The sequence below is a fragment of the Mustelus asterias genome, chromosome 6 (genome assembly GCF_964213995.1).
Source record: "Mustelus asterias chromosome 6, sMusAst1.hap1.1, whole genome shotgun sequence".
NCBI lineage: Eukaryota > Metazoa > Chordata > Chondrichthyes > Carcharhiniformes > Triakidae > Mustelus > Mustelus asterias.
This window is the reverse complement of record NC_135806.1, coordinates 90,609,206-90,632,639: the sequence shown is the minus strand read 5'-3', so window position 1 is coordinate 90,632,639 and position 23,434 is coordinate 90,609,206. Positions and strand designations below refer to the sequence as shown.

General features: G+C 44.5%; 1 protein-coding gene across 1 annotated transcript in view; it reads right to left on the bottom strand.

Annotated features, from left to right (window-relative positions):
• LOC144494993 (solute carrier organic anion transporter family member 3A1-like) overlaps positions 1–23,434 on the bottom strand; it is a 329,502-nt gene that overhangs the window by 8,291 nt on the left and 297,777 nt on the right. Inside the window, exons 8-9 of the mRNA XM_078214721.1 lie at positions 12,042–12,217; positions 11,032–11,096 (exon numbers count right to left, since the gene is read on the bottom strand). Coding sequence (XP_078070847.1) covers positions 11,032–11,096; positions 12,042–12,217 — 241 coding nt within the window. The remainder of the gene's footprint in view (positions 1–11,031; positions 11,097–12,041; positions 12,218–23,434) is intronic.

Genomic DNA, 23,434 nt, shown 5'->3' with positions numbered 1-23,434 from the left:
TCAACCTTCAGTTTATTCAAAACTGCCAGGACATCCTCCCTCCGAACATCTATTTCCTCCAGCCTATTAGCCTGTAACACCTTCTCTTCCTCAAAAACATGGCCCCTCTCCTTGGTGAACACTGAAGAAAAGTATTCATTCATCACCTCGCCTATCTCTACTGACTCCATACATAAGTTCCCACTACGGTGCTTGACCGGCCCTAACCTCACCCGGTCATTCTTTTATTCCTCACATAAGAGTAAAAAGCCTTGGGGTTTTCCTTGATCCGACCCGCCAAGGACTTCTCATGTCCCCTCCTAGCTCTCCTAAGCCCCTTTTTCAGCTCCTTCCTTGCTAACTTGTAACCCTCAATCGAGCCATCTGAACCTTGTTTCCTCATCCCTACATAAGCTTCCCTCTTCCTTTTCACAAGACATTCCACCTCTTTCGTGAACCATGGTTCCCTCACTCGGCCACTTCCTCCCTGCCTGACAGGGACATAACTATCAAGGACACCCAGTATTTGTTCCTTGAAAAAGTTCCACTTTTCATTAGTTCCTTTCCCTGACAGTTTCTGTTCCCAACTTATGTCCCCTAATTCTTGCCTAATCGCATCATAATTACCTCTCCCCCAATTGTAAACATTGCCCTGCCGTACGGCCCTATCCCTCTCCATTGCAATAACAAAAGACACCGAATTGTGGTCACTATCTCCAAAGTGCTCTCCCACAACCAAATCTAACACTTGGCCCGGTTCATTTCCCAGTACCAAATCCAATGTGGTCTCACCTCTTGTCGGCCTATCCACATATTGTGTCAGGAAACCCTCCTGCACACACTGCACAAAAACTGCCCCATCCGAACTATTTGACCTACAAAGGTTCCAATCAATATCTGGAAAGTTAAAGTCCCCCATGACAACTACCCTGTGACCCCCACACATACCCATAATCTGCTTAGCAATTTCTTCCTCCACATCTCTATTACTATTTGGGGGCCTATAGTAAACTCCTAACAACGTGACCGCTCCTTTCCTATTTCTAACCTCAGCCCATATTACCTCAGTGTGCAGATCCCCCTCGAAGTGCCTTTCCGCAGCCGTTAAACTATCCTTGATTAACAATGCTACTCCTCCACCTCTTTTACCAGCTTCCCTACACTTAGTGAAACATCTATACCCCGGAACTTCCAACAACCATTCCTCTCCTTGTTCTACCCACGTCTCCGCAATGGCCACAACATCGTAGTCCCAAGTACCAATCCACGCCCCAAGTTCATCTACCTTGTTTCGGATGCTCCTTGCATTGAAGTAGACACACTTCAACCCACCTTCCTGTCTACCGGTACCCACCCTTGACCCTGATACCTTCCCCAATACCTCACCACCCTCAACACTGACTTCTGGACTACAACTCCTTTTCCCACTTCCCTGACAAATTAGTTTAAACCCCCCTTAAGAGCAGTATCAAATTTCCCTCCCAGGATATTGGTGCCCCTCTGGTTCAGGTGCACCCCGTCCTGTTTGTACAGGTCCCACCTTCCCCAGAATGTGTTCCAATTATCCACGTATCTGAAACCCTCCCTCCTACACCATCCCTGCAACCACATGTTTAACTGCACTCTCTCCCTGTTCCTCAACTCGCTATCACGTGGCACCGGCAACGTACCAGAGATGACCACATGTTGTGTCTTGGCTCTCAGCTTCCATCCCAGCTCCCGAAATTCCTGTTTTAAATCCCCGTCCCTTCTCTTACCTATGTCGTTGGTACCAATGTGTACCACGACTTGTGACTGTTTCCCCTCCCCCTTAAGAATCCGGAAAACACGGTCCGAGACGTCACGGACCTTGGCATCCGGTAGGCAACATACCATCCCGTGAGTCTCTTTTGCTGCCACAGAACCTCCTATCTATCCCTCTAACTAACGAGTCCCCAATAACTATTGCCCTCCCGCTCTGCCCCTTACCCTCCCGAGCCACAGAGACGGACACAGTGCTGGAGATCCTCTCACTGCGGCTCACCACTGGTATGTCGTCCCCCTCAACCGCATCCAAAGCGGAATACTTGTTGCTAAGGGGAACGACCACAGGGGATCCCTGCACGGACTGCTTCCTCCCAGCCCCTCTCACCGTCACCCATCTATTTTCATTCCTTGGAGTAACTGTATCCCTAAAGCTTCTGTCTATGGCCACCTCTGCGTCCCTAATGATCCTAAGTTCATCCAACTCCAGCTCCAGTTCCCTAACACGGTTTTGGAGGAGCTGCAGATGGGTGCACTTCCCACAGATGTAATCAGCAGGGACACTGTCATCGTCCCTCACCTCAAACATAGTGCAAGAGGAACATAGCACTGCCTGCAACCCCTCCCCTCTAGATACCTTGCCAGTACCAGGTAGAAACAGCAAAAATGTATTAAACTCACCCCTGCTCGCCCTATCTGCCTAAGCCCTGTGAGCCAAAGCCCTTATAGTTCACACTCTGCTTCCCACACACTACACTGCCCGCTCCCGACGCTGCCCATGAATTAAAAAAAACTGCTCCATTTCAAAGATGAAATTGAGCGCAGGATGGAGTCCATTAAAGATTTGTATAGAAATTCTTACATGCAGCTGCTGATACAAATATAGCAAATGTATCATCTATGCATTGGCTACATCCATTAATACACATGGTCTTGCCCTTTGCAGACAGAAAGAACATGTACACACATTGCACCTTTTTCAATGAAACAAAATGCAAACTTCATCCCCCAGAGTAATGCTTTGACCAGAGTCGACCTGCCTGGCAGTTAACTGTCAGTCATTAGTTATCTGGTGCATTTTCCATGGCAATGTCTCTACCAATCAGTATCCACTTGCCAACCAATCAGAACTCGCTTCTCATGCACTATAAATTGTTGTTCCCTTTGCATTTGATATTCTTGTGAATTTTCCTAATGAATGAAAAGCTTCATGTATTTTTCAGAAAACTTTTGTATTTTTCAGAACTACAAAAGCACAAAATACTCAGATGCTGAAGGTCTGAAATAAAACAGAAAATGCTGTAAAGACTCATCAGGTCTGGCAGCATCCAGTGTGAAACAGAGTTGACTCTTAAATCGGCCTCGCAGGTGGAGGATGCGGTCAAGAAGGCGTACGGCGTACTGGCCTTCATTAATCGAGGGATTGAGTTTAGGAGTCGGGAGATAATGCTGCAGCTTTATAGGACCCTGGTTAGACCCCACTTGGAGTACTGCGCGCAGTTCTGGTCACCTCATTACAGGAAAGATGTTGAAGTCATTGAAAGGGTGCAGAGGAGATTTACAAGGATGTTGCCTGGATTGGGGGGCATGCCTTATGAGGATAGGTTGAGGGAGCTTGGTCTCTTCTCCCTGGAGAGACGAAGGATGAGAGGTGACCTGATAGAGGTTTACAAGATGTTGAGAGGTCTGGATAGGGTAGACTCTCAGAGGCTATTTCCAAGGGCTGAAATGGTTGCTACGAGAGGACACAGGTTTAAGGTGCTGGGGGGTAGGTACAGAGGAGATGTCAGGGGTAAGTTTTTCACTCAGAGGGTGGTGGGTGAGTGGAATCGGCTGACGTCAGTGGTGGTGGAGGCAAACTCGTTGGGGTCTTTTAAGAGACTTCTGGATGAGTACATGGGATTTAATGGGATTGAGGGCTATAGATAGGCCTAGAGGTGGGGATGTGATCGGCGCAACTTGTGGGCCGAAGGGCCTGTTTGTGCAGTGGCTTTCTATGTTCTAACATTCCAAGTCTAATATGACTTCTTCTGAATTGTGAATATTTTTTGAATAATTCTTTCATGGGATGTGAGTGTCATTGGCAAGGCTAGCATTTTTTGCTCATTTCTAATCGGCCTTCAGAAGGTAGTGGTGAGCCAATTTCTTGAAACACTGCAGTCCATCTGATGTAGGTGTGGGTGTAGGTACATCCACAATACTGTAAAGGAGAGAGTTCCACGATTTTGACCCGGTGGTTGTGAAGGAATGGCAATCTATTTCCAAGTCTGGATGGTGTGTGACTTGGAAGGGACCTTACAGTTCCCATGCATCTGATGCCCTGTCCAACTAAGTGGTAGAGGTTGTGGGTTTGGCAGGTGCTGTCCACAGAGAGCACTGCCTCTTGTATATGGTGCACACTGATATCACCATGCATTATTAATGGGAGGAAGTGCGGTACAAGGGTGTTCAGGTTAGGAAGGATTAATATGGGACTGGAGAAACAGTACCACCCACATTATGACATAGAGTCACATGACAGTGTGTAGCGAGAATCTGAGAGAAGTTGACATGAAGATAACATCTGGACAGGGCTTTGCCTTAGAGATATGTTGTGTGTTAACAATAAATAGTTTACGTTCAACCACACAAGCCTCCAGATCTTTTGGTGAGGTACCAGGCAACCTTACAACAGTAGATGGGCGGCTTTGCCCTGGATGGCCTTGAATCTCTTCAGTGTTGTTGGCACTGCACTCATCCATGCAAGTGGAGAGTTATCCGTCACACCCCTGACTTGGTTCTCTAATACCACACTCGGTCAAATGCTTCAAGAATGTCAAGGGCAATTATTCACATCTTACTTTTGGAATTCAACTTTTTTGTCCATTTTGGACCAAAGCTGTAATGAGTTACAAATGCGTGTACCAATATAAATTGGATTAATTTGGCACAATGGAAATCAGGCCTTATAGCAGCTGGATCTAATGCCAGGCTTGATTTCTAATGATCCTATTTCAGGATAACTTGTGAAATAAAGTTTAAAGTTTATTAGTGTCACAAGTAGTGGTCGATGAGGTGCCAAACAAGTGAACTGCTTTGTTCTAGATGGTGTCAAGCATCTTGAGTGTTGTTGGAGCTGCACTCATCTAGGGAAGTGAAGAGTATTTCATCACATTTCCATCTAGAGCCTTGTAGATAGTGGGCAGACTTTGGAGAGTCGGGAGGCTAGTTACTTGCTGCAGAATTCCCAGTCTCTGACCCGTTCTTGGAGCCACCATATTAAAATGGATGGTCCAGTTCAGTTTCTGGCTAATGGTAGCCCCCAGTGCAAATGGTGATTCAGCTACAGTAATGCCATTGAATATCAAGGGGAGATGATTAAATTCTTTCTTTTGCAGATGGTCATTGCCTGGCACTTGTGTGCTATGAATGTTACTTGCCACTTATCAGCCCGAGCCTGAATGTTATCCAGTTCTGCTGCACATGGACATGGCCTGCTTCAGTATCTGAGCAGTGGTGAATGATTCTGAACATTGTGCAATTATCAGCGGACATCCCCACTTATGGTGGAGGGAAGGTCATTGATGGAGCAGCTGAAGATGGTTGGGCCTAGGAACTCCAGCAGTGATACCCTGGAGCTGAGGTGATTGACCTCCAACAACCACAACCTTCTTCCTTTGTGCCAAGTATAACTCCAACCATTGTAGAGTTTACCCATGATTCCCATCGATTCCAGTTTTCTTAGGGCTCCTTGATGCCACACTTGGTCAAATGCTGCCTTGATGTCACTCTCACCTCGCCTCTGGAATTTAGCTCTTTTGGCTCAAATGAGTTCTGGAGCTGAGTGGCCCTAGCAGAACCCAAACTGAGTGTCCATGAGCTGGTTAGTGCTGAACAAGTGCTGCTTGATAGCACTATTCATGATCCCTTCTGTCACTTTGCTGATGATCAAGAGTAGACTGATGGGGCAGTAATTGGCCGGGTTGGGTTTGTCCTGCTTTTAGTGGACAGGACATATCAGGATAGTTTCAACATTGTCAGGTAAATGCCAGTGTTGTAGCTGTACTGGAACAGTACAACTAGCTAGGGGCAGAGTTAGTTTTGGATTACAAGTCTCCAGTACTAATATCAGGGTTCATGGCCTTTGCAGTATCCAGTGCCTTCAGCTGTTCCTTGATATCATTGGAAGTGAACTGACATCTGTGATGCTGGAGACTCAGGAGGAGGCCAAGATGGATCATCCATATACCAATTCTGGCTGAAGATAGTTGCAATGATTCAGCCTTATCCTTTGCACTGATGTGCTGAATTCCCCTTTCACTGTGGATGGGGATATTTGTGGAGTCTCCTCCACTGTTTAACCGTCTACCATCATTTATGACTGGATAGGTTACATGCTTATAAAGACCTTTGCTATTTCCTTCCTCATTAAATGTCTTTCACATTCTCTGCTCATTGTTCTAATCTCCATTTGCACCTCTTTATGAGATGTTCCACATTCCTCATGATTATCTTTTATATTGTTAGCCCTATCTTGATTATAGGCTTCCAAAAAACAAAGAACAAAGAAAATTACAGCACAGGAACAGGCCCTTCGGCCCTCCATGCCTGCAGCCCCTACCCTTCCGGGGATTATATCCTTCTATTCCCATCCTATTCATGTATTCGCCCAGATGCCACTTAAAAGTCACTATTGTATCTGCTCCCACTACCTCCCCCAGCAGCGAGTTCCAGGCATCCACCACCCGCTGTGTAAAAAGATTTGCCTCGTACATCTCCTTTAGCCTTGCCCCTCGCATCTTAAACCTATGCCCCCCCCTAGTAATTGACTCTTCCACCCTGGGGAAAAAGCTTCTGACTGTCCACTCTGTCCATGCCCCTCATAATTTTGCAGACTTTTATCAGGTCGCCCCTCAACATCCAGTTTAAAGTTTTACTTTTGTTTTCTGTCTATTTATCCTCGGAATGTTAGATCTTGATAAAGCATCTTTTCACCTGACAGCGAAATATATACATACATATTGTGCTCCGTGCATTTCTAACTGTTAACCTAAGGGTCTGTTTACTGTTTACTATCTTGCCTAGACAGATAATTTGGGTCATATCCCCCTATTATCCCAGTGAACCGTGCCTGTTTCAAATATAGCATGTTGGCTTTGATTGTTCATCATCTTCTTGGGCACGCAGTGGCACAGTTGTTAGCACTGTTGCCTCACAGTGCCAGGGACCCAGGTTTGATTCGGACCTTAGGTGACTGTGTGGTGTTTGCACATTTTCCCTGTGTCTGCATGGGTTTCCTCTGGGTCCAAAGATATGTGGGTTACATGGATTGGCCATGGGAAATGCTCAGGGTTGCGGGGTGGGGGGCCTGGGTAAGATGCTCTTTTAGAGAGTGGGTGCAGACTCAATGGGCTGAATGGCCTCATTCTGCACTGTAGGATACTATGGTCCTTATAAAGGAACTTCCACATGTAAATAGCATGTTATGGTGAACTTGCATTCTTCAAGCAGTGGTGGCACTGTGGTCTCTCAATTTTGCCTTTCCTACATAGCAAGGCAACTCCTGTGCTCCAACTAACTTCACAAATTTCTATCAGTTTTGAATTAATTTAGAAATCATATCAAATCAAAGTATTAACTGAAAATAAGGATACATTGTATGACTTGAATTACATCTGCAAACACTAATCCCACTCTCTAACCCCACTGTATCTGCAGATTACACTAGGTTTGACTCCCTGTGGTAGAAATTGGATCTTGTTATGCTTGATTTTAGGTGCAAAATGAGACAAATAGAAGGTTAATTTTGCAGTCCTTTCTCCTGTACTCCAAGAACTGCTGAGTTATGTCTGGTGCTGGATATTGGTTTGAGTGAAAACCAGGTGTCCCTGGCAGTGAAACCAATTAAGTGTTAGGTAGTTTATCTTTGCTAATTAGGGGTTCAATACTTTTTAAGGGCTCCTCAGGGAGGTTAGTCAATGCTGAGGGGAGCAGGTGTCAAATTTGCACCAGTCCCTGATTTTTGATTGCTTTTTTAAACGTAGCTGAATTTCAACCCAGAAGAAGCAGTGGAGCTCCTCACAGTTTTGCTGCGGTTTAATGTGGGAATGTGGTTACTCAATCGTGTTCTCCGGGCAGCACAGTTGGGCAGTGGCTAGCACTGCTGCCTCACAGCGCCAGGGACCCGGGTTCGATTCAGGCCTCGGGTGACTGTGTGCAGTTTGCACATTCTCCCCGTGCCTGCGTGGGTTTCCTCCAGATGCTCCGGTTTCCTCCCACAGTCCAAAGATGTCCAGGTTAGTTGGATTGGCCACAGTAAATTGCACCTCAGTCAAGGAGATTAGCAGGGTAAATACGCAGGGTTACAGGGATAGGGCCTGGGTGGGACTGTTGTAGGTGCAGGCTCAAAGGGCCGAATGGCCTTCCTCTGCAATGCAGTGAGTCTATGATTCTATTCTATGACTCTTTCTACCTCCCCCAGGGTCTAACTGGGGGCCAACATCAGTGTGATAGACAACCCAAATTGGAGCACCGGTAACCTGCCTCTGGATATTTTGACAAGCAAGTGCAGCTTGCCAAAACTTTTTGATGATCACCAATTTCAGACGAACCTCTAGGTTTAGTTGTGAGCTTGGGGTGTGTTCTCCACTTGAGAAAAGGCCTAATACAATCTTTAAGTCGGTGTATGAAATGTCATATGAAATTGATTGCTCTTCTGTATTCAGTTTGATTTTCTTCTGTACATTTAGAACCATAAAAAATTACAGCTCAGAAACAGGCCTTTTGGCCCTTCTTGTCTGTGCCGAACCATTTTATGCCTAGTCCCACTGACCTGCACTTGGACCATATCCCTCCACACCCCTCTCATCCATGAACCCGTCCAACTTTTTCTTAAATGTTAAAAGCATTTACCACTTTATCCGGCAGCTCATTCCACACTCCCACCACTCTCTGCGTGAAGAAGCCCCCCCTAATATTCCCTTTAAACTTTTCTCCTTTCACCCTTAACCCATGCCCTCTGGTTTTTTTCTCCCCTAGCCTCAGCGGAAAAAGCCTGCTTGCATTCACTCTATCTATACCCATCAAAATCTTATACACCTCTATCAAATCTCCCCTCAATCTTCTACGCTCCAGGGAATAAAGTCCCAACCTATTCAATCTCTCTCTGTAACTCAGCTTCTCAAGTCCCGGCAACATCCTTGTGAACCTTCTCTGCACTCTTTCAACCTTATTTACATCCTTCCTGTAACTAGGTGACCAAAACTGTACACAATACTCTAAATTCGGCCTCACCAATGCCTTATATAACCTTACCATAACACTCCAACTTTTATACTCGATACTCCGATTTATAAAGGCCAATGTACCAAAGGCACTCTTTACGACCCTATCCACCTGTGACGTCACTTTTAGGGAATTCTGTACCTGTATTCCCAGATCCCTCTGTTCAACTGCACTCTTCAGAGTCCTACCATTTACCCTGTACGTTCTACTTTGGTTTGTCCTTCCAATGAGCAATATCGCACACTTGTCTGCGTTAAATTCCATTTGCCATTTTTCAGCCCATTTTTCTAGTTGGTCCAAATCCCTCTGCAAGCTTTGAAAACCTTCCTCACTGTCCACTACACCTCCAATCTTTGTATCATCAGCAAACTTGCTGATCCAATTTACCACATTATCATCCAGATCATTGATATAGATGACAAACAACAATGGACCCAACACCGATCCCTGCGGCACACCACTAGTCACAGGCCTCCACTCAGAGAAGCAATCCTCCACAACCACTCTCTGGCTTCTTCCATTGAGCCAGTGTCTAATCCAATTTACTACCTCCCCATGTATACCTAGCAACTGAACCTTCCTAACTAACCTCCCATGAGGGACCTTGTCAAAGGCCTTGCTGAAATCCAGGTAGACAACATCCATCGCCTTCCCTTCATCCACTTTCCTGGCAACCTCCTCGAAAAACTCGAATAGATTGGTCAAACATGACCTACCACGCACAAAGCCATGTTGACTCTCCCTAATAAGTCCCTGTCTATCCAAATATTTGTAGATCCTATCCCTTATCACACCTTCCAATAACTTGCCCACCACCGATGTCAAACTTGCTGGCCTATGATTTCCCGGATTTCTTTTGGAACCTTTTTTAAACAACGGAACAACATGAGCCACCCTCCAATCATCCGGCACCTCCCCCGTGAATACTGACATTTTAAATATGTCTGCCAGGGCCCCTGCAAGTTCAACACTAGCTTCCCTCAAGGTCCGTGGGAATACCCTGTCCGGTCCTGGGGATTTATCCACTCTGATTTGCCTCAAGACAGCGAGCACCTCCTCCCCTTTAATCTGTAAAGGTTCCATGACCTCCCTACCTGTTTGCCCTATTTCCGTAGACTCTATGCCGGTTTCCTCAGTAAATACGGATGCAAAAAAACCATTTAGTATCTCCCCCATCTCTTTTGGTTCCATACACAGTCTACCACTCTGGTCTTCAAGAGGACCAATTTTATCCCTCACTATCCTTTTGCTCCTAACATACCTATAGAAGCTCTTTGGATTTTCCTTCACTCTCTCTGCCAAAGCAACCTCATGTCTTCTTTTAACCCTGTATGTTTTCATTTTAAATGTCTGCACTCATTTACAGAGCGCTTGTTGCCCTTCTGGTGGGTGGGAAGGAATCTGGCATCATTATCAATTTGTTGTAAAGTCTTCAAGCTGAAACATTAACTCAGATTTTTCCTCCAGAGATGTGATCAGGTCTGCTGAACATCCCCAGCATTTTCTGTTTATAATACAGTTTTTCATCATCTGCAGCATTGTTCTTCTGTCCCATCAAAGCAGGTAGGCAGGTTAAAGTACCAATATATGAGTTTTACTTTATTAGGAGTTGAGCAGCAAGGAATGTTTAACAAAAACAGAAAATGCTGGAAAATCTCTGGAGAGAGAATAGAGCCGACGTTTCGAGTCTGGATTCCACAGATGCTGTCAGACCTGCGAAGATTTTCCAGCATTTTCAGTTTTTGTTTCAGATTCCAGCATCCGCAGTATTTTGCTTTTAGCGAGGAATGTTTATTAGTCGCCTCTTGCTGCTTTGTTATTTTTATGCCACTGAAACATGGTGTGCTTGCTGCCCTTGGCATGATGGGTATCACATCAGCACCAGTAGCAAGCTGCAACTTAATGGCTACATTAAAAAAAAACTTTCACATTTAGTTTTCAGCAATCACAAAGGACATTCTCCTGAATTCTCAGAATCTCGATTGTGAGTAGGAGCAAACGAAAATGGATCGCTATTTCATTAAATAACTGAATTGAAACACCCACCAAGTAATCTCAGCATGAGGAACTGAACACCAAGGGCGTACGATTTGTATTCAGGATTCACAGACCTGTAGGGGCAAAGAAAGAAAACCAATTAACATCCACTAGACATCACTGTCCGGACAACAGACTTAATCCTAGCGATAACCTCGTCTCCATGTAAAACCTGCACTCGCATAGTGGCAATCTGGTGCCTGCTGTACTGTAGTACACTCATACTCTTAACTAACTCATTAACCTTGTGCATCCTGCCCTTTCAGAGAGCTGCTAGTGTATTGCGAGCAGCATCCATTTCAAGCAAATAACAACTAAAGAAACAATTAACTTTCAGACGATTTCAGTTGGTTGCTAGGGAAAAGAATACGTTGCCTTGTTATATTACTGGAGACATTTTTTCTATCCAGCACTGTGGAACCTAGTTTACACTGCACGAGATTACGCAGCACCAGCAGCAGTAGAAACATAACATTTCAGACTGATTCGATTATTTAAAATCTGTTATTGCTCTATAAGTTGCTTCTTGAAACAATGCTGTGGGGTATTAGTACCCAAAGCGAAGGCTTTTCATCTTTCCAATATTTTTGTCACTGTGTTAATCAGTTCATTTCAAAGCCCAAGTTGATTTGGGAGGTTCACATAGAGCTCCAATTAATGTTGACTTGAGAAAAGCAACTCGAGATAAATTAACTGGGGCTGGAGTGAACTCTGAGTGACTTCCTTGAGATGCATCTTATCTGTAGATTTGCCTTCAGTCCAGTAATGCTTTATGTCTATGTGACTCTTCTATAGACATGTGTGAATAATGAAATCGGAAGGAGCTGTAATTTGTAGAGGTTGAATTTTTCGCCACATGACATTTGAAAGGACCAATACTATTGTTTTTAATTATTTTTTTTCAAGGTATGTGTTGAGCCAAAGTGCAGAGCTTGCCTATAAATTAGCTGAAGCAGATACAACTATCTCAGAATATTCTTAAAGCAACATTATAGATTGCCATTGGAAAGTTCACTCACCTGATCAGAATCACGACAGAAGGAGTCTGTGCCATTGCACCTATCAGACTTCCAATACAAACAACTGCAAAGAATGCTGGGAAAGCATTTCCACAATTTGTTCTGGGACATCGTCCGGACATAGCTGTGGCATTCTGGGCAAATTCAGTGTTGATACAGGCACAGCTGGTAAGATTCTAACAAAAGAGAAAACATTATAAGAGAATCTGAAATAATAAACATTGTCAAAACAACATCTTATTAGAAGAATTAAAAATAGCAAATACTGGAAAAACTCAGCAGGTCTGACAGCGTCTGTGGAGAATAACAGAGTTAACATCAAAAGGACTCAGAACATTAACTCTGTTTTCTGTGAACTCTGGACCAGCCGCCACCATGTCTAAATGCCAGAGCAGCTGCCGCAGTCGCCAGATGCCCAGACTGTGAGGAGAGAGTGAGGTCCGCATTCTTGGAGCAGGGCAGTGATGTGAAGCTGCCAGCCACTGAACTGAGTAACCTTGGGTGGAGGGGGAGGCAAACCCCCTATCCCGGTTTGTTCTGTGTTTCAGGGATGCTGTGGATGATACACAGAAGCTGTGCTACTCAGGGCTTGTTTGGCTGACTTAGTGTTACCTAATTTGAATTTATACAGTATTTTTGTTACTCCAGCTAGGAATGCACGTAGACGGTACAATATTTCAACTTGTGCATTAGTTTATCGGGGCAAGAAATGTCCAAAGGAACCGAACTCCAGCTTTAGCAGTGATTCCCATGGGAAGCCATGGTTCACTTGAAGTCATCACTCTCAAAGTCACAATTTTCAGGAATGTTACAAGTTACGGTGAAGATTTGCTGTATCCTATGTTTGCTGTCCATTAATTTTGAATCTATGTCCTCCTGGTCTATTGCTAAATTTAATTTGAAGTAAAACTTCTCTCTTCACTGCACTATATCTGAAATAAGAATTTTGGGAGCTAGGTAGGAAATTAGCAAATGTAGTAATCTCCAGATTACTCCTGGAGATTGGATCAGCGATGGGAAGCTGGGGGAGAGAGTTCACAGGTCTGAGTTATAGCTGTCAGGGAAAAACTCTTTTACAATGTTCTGGGCTTCTTTGTGAAACATAATTCTAGAAACCTACAAACATAAAATATGAATTTATTTAGCATCGTACATGAAACAATAGACTATGTTAGATCAACATTGCAATCAATTAATATTACATTAAATGCCCAATTCATTTTCTCCCTTTACCAATTTTACACAAAAGTTTATTTATTAGTCACAAGTAGACTTACATTAACACTGCAATGAAGTTTCTGTGAAAATCCCTGAGTCGCCACACTCCGGCGCCTGTATACTGAGGGAGAATTTAGCATGGCCAATGCACCTAACCAGCACGTCTTTCAGACTGTGGGAGGAAACCGGAGCACCTGGAGGAAACCCACGCAGACAAGAGGAGAACGTGCAGACTCCGCACAGACAGTGACCAAAGCCGGGAATCGAATCCGGGTACCTTGCATTGTGAGGCAGCAGTGCTAACCACTGTGTCACCATGCCACCAGCTAAAATTCAAAGATGGTCAAAGAAATCCATGCTTCCAGGCTATAACCCTATGTCCCATACTCCTAAACCCCATCGAGGCTAAAACACTAGAACTGTGCATACACAACGATGGCAACAATCACACTGATAAAAATAGAAGGATAATGCAGATGAATGCATGGCTAGAAAGATGGTGCAGGGACGAAGGCTTTACGTTTGTGGGATATTGCGACCAGCTCTGGACCAGACATTGGGGACTGGATGGGTTGCACCTAAATAGAGCTGGATTATAGTAACTTGATGTGGAGATGCCGGCGTTGGACTGGGGTAAACACAGTAAGAAGTTTAACAACACCAGGTTAAAGTCCAACAGGTTTATTTGGTAGCAAAAGCCACACAAGCTTTCGGAGCTGCAAGCCCCTTCTTCAGGCGAGTGGGAATTCTGTTCACAAACAGAGCATATAAAGACACAACCTCAATTTACATGAATAATGGTTGGAATGTGAATACTTACAACTAATCAAGTCTTTAAGAAACAAAACAATGTGAGTGGAGAGAGCATCAAGACAGGCTAAAAAGATGTGTATTGTCTCCAGACATGACAGCCAGTGAAACTCTGTGGGGGTTACAAATAGTGTGCCATGAACCCAATATCCCGGTTGAGGCCGTCCTCGTGTGTGCGGAACTTGGCTATCAGTTTCTGCTCAGCGACTCTGCGCTGTCGTGTGTCGCGAAGGCCGCCTTGGAGAACGCTTACCCGAATATCAGAGGCCGAATGCCCGTGACCGCTAAAGTGCTCCCCAACAGGAAGAGAACAGTCTTGCCTGGTGATTGTCGAGCGGTGTTCATTCATCCGTTGTCGCAGCGTCTGCATAGTTTCCCCAATGTACCATGCCTCGGGACATCCTTTCTTGCAGCGTATCAGGTAGACAACGTTGGCCGAGTTGCAAGAGTATGTGCCGTGTACCTGGTGGATGGTGTTCTCACGTGAGATGATGGCATCTGTGTCGATGATCCGGCACATCTTGCAGAGGTTGCTGTGGCAGGGTTGTGTGGTGTCATGGTCACTGTTCTCCTGAAGGCTGGGTAGTTTGCTGCGGACAATGGTCTGTTTGAGGTTGTGCGGTTGTTTGAAGGCAAGAAGTGGGGGTGTGGGGATGGTCTTGGCGAGATGTTCGTCTTCATCAATGACATGTTGAAGGCTCCGGAGGAGATGTCGTAGCTTCTCCGCTCCGGGGAAGTACTGGACAACGAAGGGTACTCTGTCCACTGTGTCCCGTGTTTGTCTTCTGAGGAGGTCGGTGCGGTTTTTCGCTGTGGCGCGTTGGAACTGTTGATCAACTGTTAAGCAGAAACTGATAGCCAAGTTCCGCACACACGAGGACGGCCTCAACCGGGATATTGGGTTCATGGCACACTATTTGTAACCCCCACAGAGTTTCACTGGCTGTCTTGTCTGGAGACAATACACATCTTTTTAGCCTGTCTTGATGCTCTCTCCACTCACATTGTTTTGTTTCTTAAAGACTTGATTAGTTGTAAGTATTCACATTCCAACCATTATTCATGTAAATTGAGGTTGTGTCTTTATATGCTCTGTTTGTGAACAGAATTCCCACTCACCTGAAGAAGGGGCTTGCAGCTCCGAAAGCTTGTGTGGCTTTTGCTACCAAATAAACCTGTTGGACTTTAACCTGGTGTTGTTAAACTTCTTATTATAGTAACTTGGCAGGGATGTGGAAACCAGGAGGAAATATCAGAGAAGAATAGCAAGGTTTTCAGAATACTGGGAGAGATATGTGGCACGTGAGTAGGGAACAGTTATTAGGTGATGTCAGAGTAAGGGAGATTGCAATGAAGTCTAAATCAGGGTTAATGTGTGTTTATGTGAATGCACAGAGTGTGATAAATAAGATTGGTAAGTTACAGCCACAGTTTACCATATGGGCAGTATGACTTTATGGCTATAAAAGAGTCCTGCTTCAAAGAAGGACAGGACTGGGTGTTAAATATTCCTGGATACAAGGTGTTCAGGAAAGATAGGAAAGAAAGGAAAGGGGAATGAGTGTGATTTTGATTGAACAGAGCCTTGCAGTGCTGGAGAAAGAAGATATCCCGGAGGATATAAGGACAGAACCTATTTGACTCGAGCTAAGCAAAGAAAAGTGTAATTGCATTGCTTGGTGTAGTCTATAGGCCAACAACTAGGGGGAAAGGTGTGAAGGAACAAAAACACAATAAATTACGGGATAGGTGCAAGATATTTGGAGTAGTTATAATGGGGAACTTTAATTGTATGAATGTAAACTGGGATAGTAGCAGTGTAAAAGGCAGAGAGGGCAGAGACATTTTCTACAGCAGCATGTTTCCAATCCACTCTAGGCCTGGTTCTTGGGAATGAGATGAGTCGAGTGGATCAAGTGTCAATAAGAAAGCATCCAGGGGACAATGATCATTTTATCATAAGGTTTAGGTTGGCTCTGGAAAAGGACAAAGACAAATCCAGAGTAAAATAATTAACTCGGGGAAAGCCAACTTCACTGGAGTAAGAATGGATCTGGACCAGACAAATTGGAATCAAAGGCTGGCAGGAAAATCAACTGAACAATGCACCTTCAAGAGGAGATAGTTTGGGCACTGTCAAGAAATATTCCTTTGAAAGGCAAAAGTAAGGAAAACAAATCCTTGGCACGGTAGCACAGTGGTTAGCACTGCTGCTTCACAGCTCCAGGGACCTGGGTTCGATTCCCGGCTTGGGTCACTGTCTGTGTGGAGTTTGCACATTCTCCTCGTGTCTGCGTGGGTTTCCTCCGGGTGCTCCGGTTTCCTCCCACAGTCCAAAGATGTGCGGGTTAGGTTGACTGGGCATGTTAAAATTGCTCCTTAGTGTCCTAGGATGCGTAGATTAGAGGGATTAGTGGGTAAAATATGTAGGGATATGGGGGTAGGGCCTGGGTGGGATTGTGGTCGGTGCAGACTCGATGGGCCGAATGGCCTCTTTCTGTACTGTAGGGTTTCTATGATGATTTCTTCTATGATGAGAGTTCCCTGCATGATAAAAGAGATAGCAATTAAGATGAATAAGGGAAAGTGTGTTTGTGACAGATGACAAGTAGATCATACAACGGTGAAAAGGATGAATATAGAAGGTTCACGGGAGAAGTGAAAAAGCAAATAAGAGAAGCAAAGAGAGAGTATGAACAGAGGCAGGGAGCTAACCTAAAAGGGAATCCCAAAGTCTTCTCTCAACATATCCATGATGAAGAGGAGTAGGGCTGACTAGGGCCAAAAAGGAGATTTATACAGGGAGACCGGAGGAATAGCAGAGGTATTACATTAGTACTTTGCCAAGGGAGAATACACTAACCAGACCAGGGTGAAAGAGGAGATAATTAATACACTAGAAGGAATTAAAATTGATAAGGAGGAAAAAACGGATATGCTATCCATACTTGTAGTTGATAAAACATCAGAACTGGATGAGATACATCCAAGGATATGGAGAGAAGTGAATAGAAATTGAGGAGACACTGGCAGAGGTAACAGAGAGGGACAGAACAGGTTGAGAGAGAAGTTAATAAAGGATACAGTATGCCTGGCTTTATTAATAGGAGCATAGAGTACAGTATACAGTATACAGTACATGTATATGATACTAGTTTGGCCTCAGTTGGAGTATTGCATCCAATTTTGGGGATCGTGTTCGAGAAAAGATGTGATGGCATTGGCGAAGGAGTGTAGAAAAGATTCATGACAATGATCTAGGGTTAAGGAACTTCAGTTATGAAGAAAGATTTAAGTCGTTGGGACTGTTTTCTTGGAGAGGACAAACAAAGAACAAAGAAAATTATAGCACAGGAACAGGCCCTTCGGCCCTCCAAGCCTGCACCGACCATGCTGCCCATCTGAACTAAAATCCCTACCCTTCCTGGGACCATATCCCTCCATTCCCATCCTATTCATGTATTTGTCAAAATGCCCCTTAAAAGTCATTATTGTATCTGGAGTTGAGAGAATATTTGATGTTAGTTTTCAAAATCATGACAAGATAGATAGAGAGAAGCTGTTCATATCCATGAAGGAAGTGAGAACAAGAGGGCGCAGATTGAAAGTAATTGGCAAAAGAAGCAAAGGTGACATGAGGAGAAACTTTTTCAGTGGTTCAGGTCTGGAATGCACTGCCTGAGAGTGTGGTGGAGGCAGGTTCAATTGAGGCAGTCAAAAGAGAATTAGACTGAAAGGAAAAAATGCAGGGTTCCAGGGAGAAGGCAGGGGAATGGCACAAGGTGAATTTCTCAGTACCGATACAAAAGGCTGAGTGGCCTCCTTTGTGCACTGTAACAATTCTTTGATTCTGTGATGTAGAGTCACGTTCTACTCCAGAAATTGAATATTGCTGAAATGAGAGGTATATTGATGAAGCCTTTAGCCTCGGACAAACACAAGAATACTAAAATTCAAACTACCACAACAATTTGTATTACAGGAGAAAAGCGTGCTGATTGGTTGGTCGGCAAGTCGATTCTGATTGGCCAAGGTGTTGACTCCCATGGTTGATAGGTCCCTCAACCAAGTCCGACCCATTTCCTGCACTTCTGTCCTCAACCCCAACCCCTCCTAGAACCACGATAGAGTCCTCCTTGTCCTCACCTTCCGGCCCAGCAACCCCTGCATCCAAAGAATCATCCTCTACCGTTTCCGCTACCTCCATCATGATGCCAGCACTCAACTTATCTTCTCCATCCCTCCCCTGTCATCATTCCAAAGTGACCATTCCTTCTGTAGCACCTTGGTTTCCCTCCTCAATCACCCCCAACACCTTGTCCTCTTCCCATTGCACCTTCCCAGGAAAATGCAGGACATGTAACCCTCTTACTTCCTTCTTCCTCATCACGCAAGGCCCCAAACCTTCCTGGTGAAGCAGCAATTTACATGTGCTTCTTTTAATTTAGTTTACCCTATTCGCTGCTCACAATGTGGTTTGCTCTCCATTGTGGAAACCAAATGCAGATTGAATGACCGCTTTACACCACATCTCTGCCCAGTCCACAAGAATGACCCTGACTTTCCAGTGGCCACCCACTTTAATTTGCTCTCATGCTGACATCGTCACCCTTGGCCTGCTGCACTGTTCCAGTAAAGCTCATCGCAGAGTTGAGGAATGGCATCTCACCCTTTGGTTTGAAATTTTACACCCTTCTGGGCACAACGCTTGAGTTCAAAAATTTAAGGCTAAAAACGCTGTCTCCCATTTTGTTTCTCTCTTTTTGCACGTGTGCTGGTCTGAGTCTTGTTTTTTATGTTTTTCCTTTCGGACATAACTATTCATTATTCTGCCACTCACAGCCACTCTGGATAAACCTTTTCTGTCCTTCCTCTAGCCATTATCACTCCCTTTGCCTTTTGTACGGTGACATTTTTGTCACATCACTTCTCCTGCAGCCTACAATACGACAGATCATCCCTTTTGTTCTTCTTCCGCCCTTTCACTTGCTCGAAGTCTGTTAGATTTCCATCTCCCTTCAGTTCTGAAGAATGCTCCTTGACCTGAAGCGTCTAATCTCTTGCTCTCTACACAGACACTGGCAGACCTACGGCGCACTTCCAGCACTTTCTGCTTTCCTTCCAGGAAGCTGGCAGCACCCTCGAGCGCATTTGGAGCTATTAGCTCAAAATTTATTCATTCAATTTAGAAAAGAAAAGTGTCAGAGAATTAACAAATTACACACTGTACCATCCAATCTCAACAGCATGAATTAATTATAAAGCCCGATAGCAGCAAATCAATATTTGGGATGTTTGCAATCTTAAAATTGGGCAGAAAAATCACATTGGAAAGGTTTCCCAATAAGCAAATGCAATGACAATCCGGTAAGATATACTTAGTTGGTTTTCACAAGCACAAAGCTGAATGGTTTCGAAGCTCGACACTATTTCTTGGTGATGTGATCCTGGACTGCAAAGTCATTTGTGTTTATGTGGTGCCCTCTGGTGGCATGGAGATGTTCTACAAGGAGCACAATCCTATTCTCATTTAACTTCGATACATCTACTCTTTCCAGATGGGATACTTGGGAAAACTAGGAGCCGCAGCTGACTTTCTTCCCCTGAACCCAGAGGGCGGTTATACTTCGAGAAAAAAAGTAATTGGTCCTGGATCTTCCAAGGAGCAGCAACCATCGTTGGATTCCCACTCGACTCGAACTTTTCCCCCACCTTGACACCGCTCCATATTTCCTGCTGGGTCTTCCGCGTCCGGCTTCCTCAGAAATGAGGAGTGCTATGTCTCTCAGAGAACTCCATTGGATCTCAGTAGAGTCGGGGAAGGGTTGAGAACTTCAAGTCTTTAGGTGTCCAGATCACCAACAACCTGTCCTGGTCCCCCCATGCCGACACTATAGTTAAGAAAGCCCACCAACGCCTCTACTTTCTCAGAAGACTAAGGAAATTTGGCATGTTAGCTACAACTCTCACCAATCTTTACAGATGCACCATAGAAAGCATTTTTTCTGGTTGTATCACAGCTTGGTATGGCTCCTGCTCTGCCCAAGACCGCAAGGAACTACAAAAGGTCGTGAATGTAGCCCAATCCATCACGCAAACCAGCCTCCCATCCACTGACTCTGTCTACACTTCCTGCTGCCTCAGCAAAGCAGCCAGCATAATTAAGGACCCTACGCACCCCGGACATTCTTCCACCTTTTTCCTTCGGGAAAAAGATACAAAAGTCTGAGGTCACGTATTAACTGACTCAAGAACAGTCTCTTCCCTGCTGCCGTCAGACTTTTGAATGGACTTACCTCGCATTAAGTTGGTCTTTCTCTACACCCTAGCTATGACTTTAACACCACATTCGGCACTCTCTCCTTTCCTTCTCTATCAACGGTATGCTTTGTCTGTATAGCACGCAAGAAACAATACCCTTCACTGTATGTTAATACATGTTGTGGAGATGCTGGCGTTGGACTGGGGTGAACACAGTAAGAAGTCTCACAACACCAGGTTAAAGTCCAACAGGTTTATTTGGTAGCAAATAACATAAGCTTTTGGAGCACTGCTCCTTCGTCAGATGGAGTGGAAATGTGCTCTCAAACAGTGCAAACAGACAAAATCAAGTTGCAGAATACTGATTAGAATGCGAATCCTCTGACTGTTTGAGAGCACATTTCCACTCCAACTGACGAAGGAGCAGTGCTCCGAAAGCTTAAGTTATTTGCTACCAAATAAACCTGTTGGACTTTAACCTGGTGTTGTGAGACTTCTTACTGTGTTATTACATGTGACAATAATTAATCAAATCAAATCAAATCCTGCCAAATCAGGACTTATGGATTTTTTAGGAAAATGACCGGGAACAAGCAGGACGTTGCAGTAAAATAACCCATAACCGAACGATGGAGGAAATTTCTGAAAAAGAGCTGATTAGTCAGGTGTAGCAAACCACTTCCTACCCTCTTGATGTGATGGAAGTAGCGTATAATGAAAGCAAGGTTCAGATTTAATCTGAAATATTTAACTGATTCCAAAATTGTTCGGAGATGTAGCTGGGAAAATGGCCCATAACTTCATTGGATTGGCAATAGTCAGATTTCTAGCCGACTCATAGACAGGGTCAGATAGTAAGTGAAGGGGAGGGGGTGTGGGGGTTCGTTAGGGAGTCATGGCTGGGTAGGTGGTCAGTATTGTGGGAGGGGGGGTCAGAGTTGAACTTGCAGACATATTTAAAATGTCAGTATTCACGGGGGAGGTGCCGGATGATTGGAGGGTGGCTCATGTTGTTCCGTTGTTTAAAAAAGGTTCCAAAAGAAATCCGGGAAATTATCGGCCAGTAAGTTTGACGTCGGTGGTGGGCAAGTTATTGGAAGGTGTGATAAGGGATAGGATCTACAAATATTTGGATAGACAGGGACTTATTAGGGAGAGTCAACATGGCTTTGTGCGTGGTAGGTCATGTTTGACCAATCTATTCGAGTTTTTCGAGGAGGTTGCCAGGAAAGTGGATGAAGGGAAGGCGATGGATGTTGTCTACCTGGATTTCAGCAAGGCCTTTGACAAGGTCCCTCATGGGAGGTTAGTTAGGAAGGTTCAGTCGCCAGGTATACATGGGGAGGTAGTAAATTGGATTAGACACTGGCTCAATGGAAGAAGCCAGAGAGTGGTTGTGGAGGATTGCTTCTCTGAGTGGAGGCCTGTAACTAGTGGTGTGCCGCAGGGATCGGTGTTGGGTCCATTGTTGTTTGTCATCTATATCAATGATCTGGATGATAATGTGGTAAATTGGATCAGCAAGTTTGCTGATGATACAAAGATTGGAGGTGTAGTGGACAGTGAGGAAGGTTTTCAAAGCTTGCAGAGGGATTTGGACCAACTAGAAAAATGGGCTGAAAAATGGCAAATGGAATTTAACGCAGACAAGTGTGAGATATTGCACTTTGGAAGGACAAACCAAAGAAGAACGTACAGGGTAAATGGTAGGACTCTGAAGAGTGCAGTTGAACAGAGGGATCTGGGAATACAGGTACAGAATTCCCTAAAAGTGACGTCACAGGTGGATAGGGTCGTAAAGAGTGCCTTTGGTACATTGGCCTTTATAAATCGGAGTATCGAGTATAAAAGTTGGAGTGTTATGGTAAGGTTATATAAGGCATTGGTGAGGCCGAATTTGGAGTATTGTGTACAGTTTTGGTCACCTAGTTACAGGAAAGATGTAAATAAGATTGAAAGAGTGCAGAGAAGGTTCACAAGGATGTTGCCGGGACTTGAGAAGCTGAGTTACAGAGAGAGATTGAATAGGTTGGGACTTTATTCCCTGGAGCGTAGAAGATTGAGGGGAGATTTGATAGAGGTGTATAAGATTTTGATGGGTATAGATAGAGTGAATGCAAGCAGGCTTTTTCCGCTGAGGCTAGGGGAGAAAAAAACCAGAGGGCATGGGTTAAGGGTGAAAGGAGAAAAGTTTAAAGGGAATATTAGGGGGGGCTTCTTCACGCAGAGAGTGGTGGGAGTGTGGAATGAGCTGCCGGATAAAGTGGTAAATGCTTTTAACATTTAAGAAAAAGTTGGACGGGTTCATGGATGAGAGGGGTGTGGAGGGATATGGTCCAAGTGCAGGTCAGTGGGACTAGGCATAAAATGGTTCGGCACAGACAAGAAGGGCCAAAAGGCCTGTTTCTGAGCTGTAATTTTCTATGATTCTATGGTTCTATGGTAGTAGAGGGACGTAGCCAGTGGAGGGGCCATCGGGTGGTCAGTGAGGAGATCAATTGGCCAGGGTGGGTAGCTTTTACTGTAAGATAGTCGGAACCTTCTGAAGTTTGCGATCTATGTCATCCTTTCAGATGGTTCCCAGTGCAGGGTAATCACCCAACGTATGTTTGAACTCCATGGGCCATTGTCGAGCAATTCTTACCCAGGGTCTCCCGGGATTCCGGGGTCAGGAGGGGCGTTCCATAGGGTATCTTTGGGTTACTCCCTTGTTATGATGCCCCGGAGCTTGGAAATTACAGGACGATTGTTATAAGTGTGCTGCCTCCTGAAATAAAAACTAACATGTCTATCGCTTATGATACACTTAAAAAAAAATTAGAGCCAAAATAAAGAATATCATAATTTTTACAAACTAAAATCAAGTGCTCTGGGTGTGGATGTTAGATAAGAGATAGAATCATTTTCCATCATCCCATTGATGGATTGGAGTCGCATCTGGAGATCTGAAAATGTACAGTTGGACAGACAGGAATTATTGCTTAGCATCTGCTCAATATAAATGGCTTTGTGTTTTGTAACTGCTATGTTATTAGAGAAAACCATCATGAAGGGTGATTTAGCATTGATGTTATTGCTATGAGTTAAGACAGTATTGTTGCATT